Source organism: Vespula vulgaris, chromosome 14, assembly GCF_905475345.1.
Source record: "Vespula vulgaris chromosome 14, iyVesVulg1.1, whole genome shotgun sequence".
Lineage (NCBI taxonomy): Eukaryota > Metazoa > Arthropoda > Insecta > Hymenoptera > Vespidae > Vespula > Vespula vulgaris.
The window spans coordinates 4,396,946-4,409,648 of record NC_066599.1 but is presented as its reverse complement, the minus strand read 5'-3'; the positions used below and the strand labels follow the sequence as shown (position 1 = coordinate 4,409,648).

The 12,703-nt window shown below is 24.9% G+C and overlaps 4 protein-coding genes across 11 annotated transcripts; 2 read left to right on the top strand and 2 right to left on the bottom strand.

Annotated features, from left to right (window-relative positions):
* Positions 1–919: 919 nt before the first annotated feature.
* On the bottom strand, positions 920–2,803 carry LOC127069137 (holocytochrome c-type synthase). Of its 2 annotated transcripts, none has more exons than XM_051005867.1 (4): positions 2,546–2,803; positions 1,971–2,248; positions 1,502–1,857; positions 920–1,417 (listed from the first exon to the last, which is right to left on the bottom strand). In XM_051005867.1, exons 2-4 carry the CDS (start codon positions 2,205–2,207, stop codon positions 1,177–1,179), a joined length of 834 nt encoding a protein of 277 aa, XP_050861824.1. In that variant the 5' UTR covers positions 2,208–2,248; positions 2,546–2,803; the 3' UTR covers positions 920–1,176. The 2 variants fall into 2 exon arrangements, with proteins under 2 accessions (XP_050861824.1, XP_050861825.1); XM_051005868.1 differs by having other exon boundaries at positions 2,408–2,555.
* Positions 2,804–3,127: 324 nt separating this feature from the next.
* On the top strand, positions 3,128–5,282 carry LOC127069195 (leucine-rich repeat-containing protein 34-like). The gene is made up of 8 exons (XM_051005971.1): positions 3,128–3,309; positions 3,421–3,539; positions 3,821–3,955; positions 4,035–4,268; positions 4,342–4,571; positions 4,692–4,857; positions 4,925–5,141; positions 5,257–5,282. Exons 3-8 carry the CDS (start codon positions 3,866–3,868, stop codon positions 5,280–5,282), a joined length of 963 nt encoding a protein of 320 aa, XP_050861928.1. The 5' UTR covers positions 3,128–3,309; positions 3,421–3,539; positions 3,821–3,865.
* LOC127069144 (uncharacterized) lies at positions 5,144–10,502 on the bottom strand. Of its 7 annotated transcripts, none has more exons than XM_051005878.1 (11): positions 9,917–10,502; positions 9,549–9,808; positions 9,201–9,486; positions 7,767–9,059; positions 7,122–7,686; positions 6,694–7,006; positions 6,448–6,621; positions 6,119–6,386; positions 5,854–6,006; positions 5,610–5,752; positions 5,144–5,522 (listed from the first exon to the last, which is right to left on the bottom strand). In XM_051005878.1, exons 2-11 carry the CDS (start codon positions 9,764–9,766, stop codon positions 5,303–5,305), a joined length of 3,633 nt encoding a protein of 1,210 aa, XP_050861835.1. In that variant the 5' UTR covers positions 9,767–9,808; positions 9,917–10,502; the 3' UTR covers positions 5,144–5,302. The 7 variants fall into 7 exon arrangements, with proteins under 7 accessions (XP_050861835.1, XP_050861836.1, XP_050861837.1 ...); XM_051005879.1 differs by having other exon boundaries at positions 9,549–10,045; positions 10,148–10,502; XM_051005880.1 differs by having other exon boundaries at positions 10,148–10,502.
* Positions 10,503–10,896: 394 nt separating this feature from the next.
* LOC127069146 (PCI domain-containing protein 2) lies at positions 10,897–12,619 on the top strand. The gene is made up of 5 exons (XM_051005889.1): positions 10,897–11,079; positions 11,163–11,204; positions 11,278–11,399; positions 11,489–11,970; positions 12,046–12,619. Exons 1-5 carry the CDS (start codon positions 11,059–11,061, stop codon positions 12,558–12,560), a joined length of 1,182 nt encoding a protein of 393 aa, XP_050861846.1. The 5' UTR covers positions 10,897–11,058; the 3' UTR covers positions 12,561–12,619.
* The last annotated feature ends 84 nt before the right edge of the window (positions 12,620–12,703 follow it).

The window sequence follows — 12,703 nt, the reverse complement described above, 5'->3', positions numbered from 1 at the left end:
TACATAGTTTTTCTGTTATAATAATGTTTCAGAATATCTATTTCTATATATTTTTCTGCTAATGTATATTATGTTAATCTGTAATAATTATTTTTATTATAATTTATTTAAATATAGTTATAATATATCAGAAATAAATTCTTTCTAAAATTTATTGTTATGTGAAACGTTATATCTAACTTAAGTCAGTATGTAAGATAATTTGTATAAGTGATTATTATCAAAATATATTTTAATAGTAATAAGATAAATTTTACAAAAGCGCAATATTATCGAAATTTACATCCTACAAATATATTCTTTTACTTTATTTTAAATGTGGTAAAATATAATCCCTTTATAAAATGATATAACTATTTATTAAACAAAATGAATTAATTAATGAATATTCCTTAATAGTTATATTATTCAGAAATTATAATAAATTAATTATTCGTTTAATTAAATATTTTAGATTAGCTATTTTTTGCAGATAAATGTTTATATTATAAAAAATTAATTTTGTATTATTATTAATATTGATTAAAAATTTAATATATAATTAAAAAACAAGTAATTCCATATCATTTGCAGTGTTGTATCGCAACATTTTTTTAATATAATTTAAATTAAGTTGTTTATACATATTATTGTAAATTTAAAGGAATGAATATTTGGTTTTGCATATATGTTCTTAATTTATAATATTACTTTACATTTAATATTTTGATAATTGTTTTCCTATATCTTCTAAATTTTTTTTAACATAGTACATGTGTACAGATGCATCTTATAAATGTTACTTGCTAGCAAGTTAATGTGTAAATTGTGACAGATAATAAATTTTTAAATATAAATAAAAGGATTATACATATTTTTAAAAAATTACTATATTCATTAATTTTTTATGGTATCAATAAATAAAGATAAAATAAAAAAATATTATTTTCATTTTATATTATAATGTTAACACAATACATATTCATTGTGCATTATGCTTTATGTGTAATCTGAAAGTGTAACTCTTCTTTAGTAATTTTCATACAATGAATAAAATAAAAGTAAACTTTCCATGATATAGCTGCTTTTTTGTTTAACAATTATTGAAATGGAAAAATGCATTACAATCTTCTTTACACTTATTTCTATAATGTAATTCATTTAAAATATCTATCTAATTTCTATAAATACTGTATTTTAATGTATTTGGATTGTGGATGTTTGCTCTTGCACCTCATTACTATATCTCCATCTCCACCAAGCAACTTTCATGCGATCCCAAATATTTTCCCAAGAGTCCATAGCTGGTCTTACGTCAAGAAGAGCAAATTTATATCTTTCATCCACTTCTCCCCCATCATAATAGTCAATAATATATCGTACATCTTTACCACATCTATCTATTATCCAATCATGACGATCAAATGGTAATTCGTATCTAAAGTAGATATCAAAGTAAATCTGTATTAATAACATTATAATTTGTATTATTTCTATGAATTCATATAAATTGTAATCATACCCTAACCAATGCCGAATTCGTGCACGTGGTGAATACTGTGTAGCTTTTCCACCAAAACTACGTAATTTAGGACAATTGCATTCACGTGCATGAAGTGCTTCCCATTTAAGAACTTCCTGCCATGCTTGTTCATTATTAGTATTATGAATTTTTATTATATCATCCATATCTTTTGGCATTATATCCTCATTTTTCCAACGCCATCCTTTTCTTAACATAGCATTCCAAAACATTTGTTGTGATGGATAAACCCAAAATTCACCATCTCCTGTTGCTTTTGGTATTGATGAGATTTGTCTGTCAGTTGGTAAAGGAAAAGGTTGATCAGGTGCTGGTTGTTGATTGGCAGGTGGCATCTGTAATATTTATTTCTTTTAATAATAATATAAAAAAATCTTAACAAAAAAAAATCTTTTTTTCTTATTATAATTTATATTAAATTTTATTATATACTATGTACTATATATACCATATTAAGAGGATTTATTTCATTCTCGCTCATATGATCTATTGGACATTCCGATATAGATGTTTTAGATGATTGTTGATTTGTTTTTATATGCATAGGACATTCCGGTGGAGGTACATTTTGAAATTTATCTGATTCGTATATTATGGACTTAGACAGTTGTTGATTACTACTATGCTGTATTGGCATAATTACATCAGCAGCTGACACAGATGCAGAAGTCAATGTATTGCCCATTATTTCAATTATATTAATACCATTAACATATATATATGTTGCTATAATTAGTAAAAAATAAAAGTAATATTCACATCAAGAAATAAAATAATCTATATCTAGAATATATGATCATAACAATATAAAATAATTGAACCGAAATTAATACAAATAAAATTTATTCATTTTTGTAGTAATTTTAATATTCGTAAAATACTTACGCAATTCTAACCCTAAACGATATTATACTTGTATTTTAAGAAATTACCGTAAAATAATATTTTAAATAAATATATTACATATATCACTTTATATATATATTAAAATTTATAAATTGTAACTCATAATTTCGTATTTACCTGTAAAATTATTTTTTATATTAAGGCTTTTAACTTTGCCCGTTCAGATATCTCGAAATATCTCGAATGTTGTGTTGTTATGAATACCGATAGTCAAAAGATGAATGAAAATTAATTAAACATGTGGAAGTATTTATAAAAACATTTAAACTTTCAAGCGTTATATTTAAAACTTTACAAATGTTCAAACGCATTTATGTCAGATCCAATAAATAGATATTATATGTAGTATAAATTTTACGTAATCACACATGTTACCAATATTTTAGTAATTTTTTAGCCATGCTTTTAATTTACTAAACACTATCATGTTTTTAATTGATAAAAGTAATATTGTTATAATTTTTGTATTAAAATTTCAAATAAACATTTTAATATACAAGATGAAATATTTTGATAAGTTAGTATAAGATGAAAGATATAGTAAATAACCCGCGTAATTTAAATCTGTACTTTATAAAATTATTTTTACTGCAATAATTTCATATATGTTATATACTATATGAAAACTCTGTTATAACATTTTCATATATTCTTCGATGTTTTCTCTAATTCCATTGATTGGAAAAGCACTAAAAATTACGTGTATACTAATGAATTTAGTAACTAAAAAAATATCAAAATATGTATGATAGAAATAAAAAAAGTACTAGTAACTTTAAAGTTTGGATTTAATTAAAAATATTACATTGTTTTTCTGAAACAATTACAATTAACATGATATAATTAAACAAGGATTATTGATTGTCTAAATTAACAACATGGTAATATTGTTCTAGTAATTTCTTACATATGTAATTTAAAATTAATATACAATGAAATAATTTCTTAAGTATGACAGATGTTATATATCAACGATCTTTATAATTTTTCAGTCTAAAACAAAGCAAAACTTAATGAACAATGAACAATATTTTACGTGTTTTTGCGAAAAATATGCGAATAACACAAGAAATTTGGTGTTAAAAGGAAGGGATTTAATTATCGCAAAGGGGTGATCGTATTTTAAAATAAATATTTGTTAATATTTTTTAAAGAGATAATGTTTGATCATTTATAAATTGTATATATTTCTAATGTTAGCAAGCGATTAGAAGATTCGGATATAAAATTTTTATTGATATTTCTCAAACAAAATCAAGACATTGTATCCCTTAACTTAGCATACAACCAAATCACATGTATTGGCTTCAAAAACTTAATTACTTACTTACTTGTAAGATAGATTAAAATCAAAGTATATTAATTTGCGATATTATAAGAATATTATTTTAGGTATATAAAAATATATACAAGTTAAATGTTCAAAATAATAATATAATGGAAGCAGGTATTGATTATATGTGTGAAATAGGACAAAATTTACGTATCAAGAGCCTTCAATTAAGTGGGAATAAGTTTGGCATTGAAGTAATTGTTATTGTTATTCTTCTTTCTTTATAGGTTTATTAAAAAATTCTTAAATTTAAGATAATTATAATTGTTACAGTCTTCAAAAAAAATAGCATTACTATTATTGAAAAATCCATACTTAGAATATTTGGATATAGCAGAAGTTGATCAAACTATTTCAAGTTTAATATATTTCACAACAGTTATGAGATTAGATCAACCTATGTATAATGAAACTTTAAAAATTTTGGACATTAGTCGTCCAAATCCAGGATGTATGTATTTTTTTAATGCAGAACAATTTGCAACTCTTATTGGACATATGTTAAGAGTAACTTTATATTTTATAATATTAATTTATTTAAAGATTTTCCACAATTTACTATGTTTAAATTTGTTTACAGAATAATACTTGTTTGTTTGCATTGCATTTACAAAAATGTGGTTTTAATTGCCATGACATTGAATGTATGATGATAAATGCACAATATAATCACACATTACATTTTCTTGATCTTGCGTGTAATAATATAGGAGATCATGGAATGCATCATCTTGCTAATTGGCTTATAAAAACTTCTGCTTTACGTGGCCTTATTTTGAGCAAAAATATTATAACTGATCATGGTGCAAGGTAATAGAATGATTTGCAAAAGTTTACAAGACTATATTTACATGTTAATTCTATTATTTATTATTAATATTTATTATTGTACAAAATTGTATTATATATAAAATTATTTCTTTCTTTAAGGATATTAAGTCATACTATACCATTTTCCAAGCTTAAGTTTTTAGATATTTCATTTAATAAAATAACTGATGAAGGTATGGTAAATATTTTAAATTCTTTAAAAAAGATTTCACTCATAAAAAGCTTACGAATATTTGGTAACTTTCTTAGTCATATAACTGCTAAGGTATGTAATTTAATCTTTCTCCTTTTATTATTGTTATTTATTCATTTTATATTTATTGAATTTGTAGACTATAAAGAGAATATTATTATCAAAAGTTTTATATCAAACAAATCTTGATGTCAAGCCTTATAGAGTAGAAGATAAATGGTACTGTGCTCAATATCCAATGGACTGTTCTAAAGAACATTTGTATGATATAATTGAACTTTCCACAAAGAACAATAAAAAAACAGAAACTTTTTCTAACATATATAAATTCAATGAAACAAGTAAAATAAAAAAAAGATTATAAAACAAGAGATTTATTATTCACTTTCTTTAAAAAGTATGCATTAATACATTTTTATGCACTTTTCCTATAAAAGCTTTGCTTTTTTGCAATAAGCATGATTGGTATAGTTCATATGTGGCTAATACTACTTTAATTATTCTTACATATTTTTTATCATTTTATTAATAAATTTGAGATTTGTTCACAATTATTTACAAAGTCAAATGCACTTTGATAAGATAATATTATATGTTTTAGATCGTAAAGCTGAATTATAGCATTTTTATGTTTTTTTAGATTTTTCTTTTTGTATCTAACCATTGTTAACATTTTATCCAAGACATAATGCAACCATAAAATATTTGTGTATGGCTCAAATTCTTGCCAATTATTTCTAGAAATAATAACATTATTGATATTATTATCATCGTTATTATTACTGTTATTACATTAACTTTGAATTTATGTAATATATACTTACTGTAATTTATCTTTCATAAGACGATAAATCTCGAATTGATATTCACCTTGAGCAGTAAATAAAGTAGGATCTAACGCTAAATCATTGAATATGCAACATCCTTGATATGACATTCTTGAAAGAGTAAAATCTATGATACAGACCTTTAAGTAAGTAAATATAAAATTTAGTAATGTAGTTAATACAAATAATTATAAAAATTATTATAGATATGATTGATATCATAAACAAAAAAAAAACATACTTTTATACCATTACTTAAAACTGAAATATTTTTATTATCAAGCTTATAGTATATATATTCTTCATCTGTATGAGAAATTAAGATATTTCCCCAATGCAAATCTCTATGTTCAAATTTAAGTGATCTTTCAGCGATTGCTAATGCTAATGCAGTCTACGAAAAAATTTTGATAATTAATATTAAGGTATTATTGGTTATTACATATACTTTATAAAGTATTATTATAATTTGTTTCCTCTTACTTGTTTAAAATTACTGATAATACCTGTATAAATAATGTGTGTGCTTCTACAGCTGTGTGAAATTCAAAAGATTCAAGATCTTGACCACCATGACCAAGTTCAAGAGAAATATAAAGTTGCTTTTCATCAAAAATTGATGGACAATCATTATCAGATGTTTTTTCTTCGTCATACTTCTTCCACAAATGTACCATTTCTTTAGGATACTTTCCTTCAATGCATTTAATACTTTTCACTTCAACAAATCCACTTGTATTGTGATTTTCATTAAATCTTAAATTATGTAACTCTCTGAAAATTATGAAATTAAGATTAAAATGTGTGTGTAAACTTACAATGAAGTAACACATACTTTGCAATAACAATTTCTGAGAGTATTTCATTAAATTTCTTTTGTGGTTCACCATTAACTAATTGGACACCTTCTATAGGTATAATCTTTAGAACAGATTTTTGTCTGTTCTTTTCATAAAGAAATACTTCTCCATATACACCTTCTCCTATTTTTCGACAAAATTTCAAATACCTATTATAAAAATGTAAAATATTTGAATTTTTTGAAAATATTAATGTTATATATAATTTTTAATTTACTCACTTTCTTGAAAACAAATTTTTGAATGATAAATAATCTTTTTGGGAACATTTTTGTAAAATAACATCTTTTGCAGTTTCTGACGAATAAATTTCTGGACAATTATTTTTCATATCATTATGCTGAGTACTATATTCAGTGTTACAAATAGTTTCTGGTAATATATGTTCATTTTTGACAGTAGTTTTAATCCCATATACTTCAAGAAATGGAGTATCACTAGCATTTTTAATAATTCTACTATCGCGCACAACACGAATAGAAGTTCTTCTAACAAATCTTTTCGAATTGATAAACTGATTTGTATCACATTCATCTGTAACAAACACACTATAAGATCTTTTTTTGTGTTTATTACATGTAGTGTTCCAATTATTGATATTTTCTTAAATAATTATATATATATATATATTTTTTTTAGCTAAAGTTACCTTTTTTCTGCATGTCTAATATATCCTTAACACTATGTCTCCATCTTTTACCTTTTTCAATAGACGTTTTATTTAAATTTAATCCATTCTGAAAATTATGTAAAATGGATAAAGAACGTGTCCAAGATTTGCCTGGCTTTAAAAATATAAACTTTCCTGATAAAGAAGCTATTTCATTATTGATTAATGAATTAGGTTCATCACTATGTGTTGTAATAATATTTACAGAAGTATCAGTCAAATTCTTCGTAGGATTTTGACTCAAAATATATTCGTTTACTTTGTCATCATATTGTGACATTTCACATGTTGAATATTGAATAATATTATTTTCATTTTCATAAATGTTACTTAAGTAAAAGTTATTTTTTCTATCTTGTTCCCTTTCAGTAACCTTTACTGAATTTTTCAATCGAGTGAAAAAATTAATTGTTTCATTCATATTGAGTTGACATTGATTTTCATCCATTAATTTGTCATAACTTCTTTCTTCAGTGGTATCTTTATTCTCAATATGTTCCTCATTAGATTTTTCTTTTGTAATTGTTGTACGCGATTCTTCTTTCTAAAATTAGAAAGCATTTATATAAAAACAAATAAACTGTATGATATTTATTATCAAAATATTATTATCTTTTTTGCTACCTTTAATATTTCTGATTTTATAATTTGTTCAGTATTATACATATCTGAAGTAATAGGTTTCAAGTCTAGTTCAGTATTAGCATTACTTTCATGCACATTCGTATTTGTAAATAATTTTTCTTTTATTGCATTCATGCTGTTATCATTTTCCATAGCATATAATTTACTTTCATGATCATCAAACAAGGAACAAGATCTATTTGTCTCTATAGAAAAGTTTACATTATCTAGCAATGGATTTTCTTTCTGATGTGTTTTGCTATATTTTTGTCTCAATGCTATATCAATGTTATCATCTATAAATATTGTAACATCTGTTTTCCTATTATTGATAAAATTTGAATTTTTTTTAGAAATGTTTAAATGTATCATTTCATGTTCTTCTGTATCAAGTTTAATTCCTTCGCCACTTAACAAATTACTATCTACTGATGTTAATACACATATTTTTCTATCTTTTATATATAAAACCTTATCCTTCATATCTGATTCAACATTGGTGGAAACATTTATGCTTGTCTTATTTAATGTACGCAAATCGTTTGACTGTAACTTATCAAGCGATGCAGGAATATCGCTTACAATATGAGATTTTGTAATATCAATTGGTGAATAGCAAGGAGAATATGCTGATCTCCTTTTAGATGTAGCGATAGGTGTGCTACTCACTGGATTTTTTTCAGAATTTAAATCCTTTCTTATTCCGTTTGAACTTTTACAGATCAAGTCATTCATGGGTGATTTGTATTTGCTATTTATAAAATTATTTGATATCTTATGTAAAACTAAACGACATTCTTTTACCATACATTTGGATTTATTAACTATAAACTTACGTTTTTCCATATTATTTTTGTACAGTACTACAGAACAAGGTTTAATTTTAAACTTGTTGCCAATTGAATCAGAAATGTTATGTGATACTGATGATAAGAAGTGTTCATTATTTTCATTATTAATCTTTTGTGTTTTTTTAATAAACTTCAATTGACACGTTCTCTTTTTATCATTAATTTTTGGGACATTAGTAGTCTCCTTTAAAGGGCTACATAATTCAGATTTATTGCAAGGTAATAAATCAATTTCTTTTTTATGGATATTCTTGTAAGGGATAGTACTGTTATTAATATTCTTATTATTAGTCATTTTATTAATACTAGTATCAACAATATCTGACTTAACAATATCATTAGAATTTTTTAACACAGAATATAAACTCCTTGCATTTGTTAACTTACTTTGTTTTTTATTTCTTGTTTTTTGAACTTTCTTTATTCTTTTACTTTTGCAAGCCTAAAAAGAAATGAAAGTATAATTGAAAATAAATATTCTTATATACTTCTTAAAAATGACATCATTTTTAATATTATACATTTATTTTCAATCATATTATCATTATCAATTATTATAATAATCATATATTTTTCAAAGTACCTTAATCTGACTTTTTTTCTTAACAATTTTTACTTCTTTTATATACTGTGAATTGTATAAAGTTCCTGTTATACGTGTCTTTTTATTTTTGGGTTTAATATTTTTTTTATATGATAACATTTTTATAGACTTTTTATACTTCATATTTGGGCTGACATCAATATTAGAATTACCAAAGGAAATATGAAATAAAGATTCATTTTTATTTTCCTCCTCGCTATTTATATCAGAACTACTACCACTCCATGAGTTATTGTTAATACAATCAGGTGGTATTGGTGGTACTCTATATTAAGAAATAAAACATGCTAATTATTTTAAAAAATATAAATTAACCTAAGAACTTACACTGCGTCTTTAGCAATTCTATCAAATGTTGTTTCAAAAGGATCGTAATCTAATGAATCTTCACTTATTTTATCTCCATTAAGGTTATCAATTCCATGTTGTTTTTTGGGAATATCGTCAGTTTTTAATATTAAATTCACTTTAGTAAAGTCACTAATTTTTATTAACGGATTTCGAATATTTCTTCTTTCATATGTACGTATACGTTTTCGTAGCATTGTAATTTATATTTAATAAATATTGTACGAACTAATGTTTCTCTATCAAATCAGAAAGTAAATACATCACAAATTGTAAATGTAACGTGTATTTAAAGAAACATACAAATACTTTTTTTCTGTTAAATATACTCAAAGTTTAAAACGTACATCCATAGACTATATTATAGCTAGATTTATCCAACATCCCTATAAAAAATCTTTTGAACTAAATCTACTGTTACGTCTCACGAGCACGGGTCTCGGGAAAATAAATTCCCTTGGAGGAGTTCCTGCAATCTTGAGATTATGTGCCTTTATAGCCTTCACCTGCTCTGTGCAGTTCTATGGCACAGGACTGGCACAAATGATATGCAAAACGGAGTATCAAATGACACTTACCTTTACTTTCGATAAATGAGAATATTGTGGTTTACCTCTGATCTGGTTTCGATGATGAGAACTGTTAATAATGCTCAATTTAATTAAAACAACAATAAATATAACTGCACAAGAATGACGATCGGTTCAAAACAATAGTAATAACTACGACTCAAATAATAATCGTAACAAAAACTAAGTCTCATAAATTGTATATCGGAGTAATAACTAAACAATAACCTGAGCAATAAACTTAGTAATTAATACGGCAAAATGATATAAGCAACAATCGTCGAGATGGCGTGTGCAGCCAGTTAAATAGGAGTGTTGCCCAATCAACGAGAAGTGATTTTCTGTAGTGTCATCATTGGCTCGTCATAGCTCTCTCCCTAGTAGTTGGCGGCGAGTGTCCAATGGCGATTGCGGACGTTTGTGATGCTGCATGCTGGTAAGAATAAAAGAAAAAGCTCTGTGAATTCAATGCAAGTGTCTTACATTTGAGTTGGCGTTTGTTATTCCTGCGCTTTCCATTTATGTAGGCACGTCTCTCTTTATACGATGATAGAAAACTTTGTACATATTTATGTTAAAACATATGTTTAATTCTTATATCGGTTAAAGTAGATTCCCATATCGTTTATTCATGTTACATATTTTAAGTTAGGGTCAGTGTAGGACGTAACACTACCATTAGTTAATATAAACGCATCTTTAACACGTTTGACTAGTTTTAAATTAAGGAATTTTCCCGCCTTTATTTATATGTATGATTTTTCCATAGCACCTTACAGACTCAATCACATAGTTTAGTAACAAGTGACAGATATTACTTCGCCTGACTAATAATCTAAAGATGTATAGTAATTTATTGTATTTTTTTATATATTAATTGTAAAAATTGATATATAAATGACTGTATCATAAAATTTACAATGGATTCATATATAATGCAGGTAATTCAACATACAAATATTTAGATATTTTAAACATAAAAGATCATAGCTCTTTAAGGTTATATTTATATTATTTTAAATAGTTACGGCGTATGTGGCTCAATCAAGATGGAGATGTATTAGCAGTGAGTAATGTATTATTTGTTTTGAAAAAGATATAATAATATTTCTTATAATTAATAATGATTTTTTTTAAAGGATCTACTTTCCCTTAGACACAATCATATTTTGATATCTAATATTGGTTCAGAAGCAACTATGACAAAGGCAATGGAGCATTTATCTGCTCCTTTTGATGATCTAGTACTTTACCACTTAAAGTATTAACAGATTTTTTAAAATAATGATTATTATGTATTCTTTTTAATGGTAGAATAAAATAACAAATAATTTACATTTATATTAATAGGACTATAGCAGCAATGAATAAAGATGATCCGTTTACAATGTATACTTACCAAAGTTCAGCAGTTCAATCTCTGACTAAAATTCTTCAAATGCAGAAAGAAGAGAATTGGATGCTACGAGTTATGAATGTTATGTGTTTAGAATTGAGATTATTAGCAGTTTGTACAGAAAGTTCAAAAACAAATAGAAATATGAAACCTGGAGAAGTCCTTGAGAAATGTGCAGAATGTTTAATGGGTTGTTTTCGAGTATGTGCTGCTGACAATCGCAGTTCAGAATATGATACAAAAAGATGGGGAATGTTAGCATTAGTTAATCAGTTACTAAAAGTTTACTTTAGAATTAATAAATTACATTTATGTAGACCTTTAATAAGAGCAATAGAATCATCTCCATATAAGGATCATTTTGCATTAGCTCAACAAATCACATATAAGTTTTTTGTTGGTCGTAAAGCTATGTTTGATAGTGATTACAAAACTGGTAAGAATTATTTTATTATAATTAATTCATCATAACTTTTGTCTTAATTTAATACCATTATTTATTTTATTTCAGCTGATACATATTTAACATATGCATTTGAACATTGCCATAAGAATTCTTCCAAAAATAAAAGATTAATTTTAACATACCTTGTCCCAGTTAAAATGTTGCTTGGATATATGCCAAAGAAAACTCTTTTAGAAAAATATAATCTAATGGAATTTTGGGAATTAGTAGAATCTGTAAAGAAAGGAGATCTACGTAGTTTAGAAAGAGTGATGGCAAAACATGAAACATTTTTTATTGGTGCTGGAATATATTTGATTGTTGAAAAATTAAAATTAATTGCTTATAGAAACTTATTTAAGAAAGTATATCTTGTATTAAACACACATCAGATACCAGTGCAAAGTTTACTTTCAGCCTTAGAAATGCATGGTATTGAAGATGTAGACATGGATGAAACGGAATGTCTTGTTTCAAACTTGATATATGAAGGAAAAATAAAAGGATATATATCTCATCAACATAAAAAATTAGTTATCTCAAAACAAAATCCATTTCCTATATTATCTACAATACTGTAAAAATGATAAATATTATTGCGTTATCAATATACTAGCACAATAAAGATTTATAAAACACATTTATATAGAACATCTATATGAATATTTTTAATAACCTATTAAGAATCCTTTATAGCAAAATACTTATTAAGACTAATATTCTG

Coding starts and splice junctions, on each gene's coding strand:
- LOC127069137 (XM_051005867.1), bottom strand. CDS start 2,207: ATGGGCAATACATTGACTTCTGCATCTGTGTCAGCTGCTGATGTAATT. Junction 1,858..1,970: donor AAATAAATCCTCTTAATATG/GTATATATAGTA, acceptor TAAATATTACAG/ATGCCACCTGCCAATCAACA. Junction 1,418..1,501: donor CGAATTCGGCATTGGTTAGG/GTATGATTACAA, acceptor TATCTACTTTAG/ATACGAATTACCATTTGATC.
- LOC127069195 (XM_051005971.1), top strand. CDS start 3,866: ATGGAAGCAGGTATTGATTATATGTGTGAAATAGGACAAAATTTACGT. Junction 4,269..4,341: donor TTATTGGACATATGTTAAGA/GTAACTTTATAT, acceptor ATTTGTTTACAG/AATAATACTTGTTTGTTTGC. Junction 4,572..4,691: donor ATAACTGATCATGGTGCAAG/GTAATAGAATGA, acceptor TCTTTCTTTAAG/GATATTAAGTCATACTATAC.
- LOC127069144 (XM_051005877.1), bottom strand. CDS start 9,766: ATGCTACGAAAACGTATACGTACATATGAAAGAAGAAATATTCGAAAT. Junction 6,622..6,693: donor AAAAATTTGTTTTCAAGAAA/GTGAGTAAATTA, acceptor TTTTTATAATAG/GTATTTGAAATTTTGTCGAA. Junction 5,523..5,609: donor CTTATGAAAGATAAATTACA/GTAAGTATATAT, acceptor TATTATTTCTAG/AAATAATTGGCAAGAATTTG.
- LOC127069146 (XM_051005889.1), top strand. CDS start 11,059: ATGGATTCATATATAATGCAG. Junction 11,205..11,277: donor AAGATGGAGATGTATTAGCA/GTGAGTAATGTA, acceptor TTTTTTTTAAAG/GATCTACTTTCCCTTAGACA. Junction 11,971..12,045: donor TGATAGTGATTACAAAACTG/GTAAGAATTATT, acceptor ATTTTATTTCAG/CTGATACATATTTAACATAT.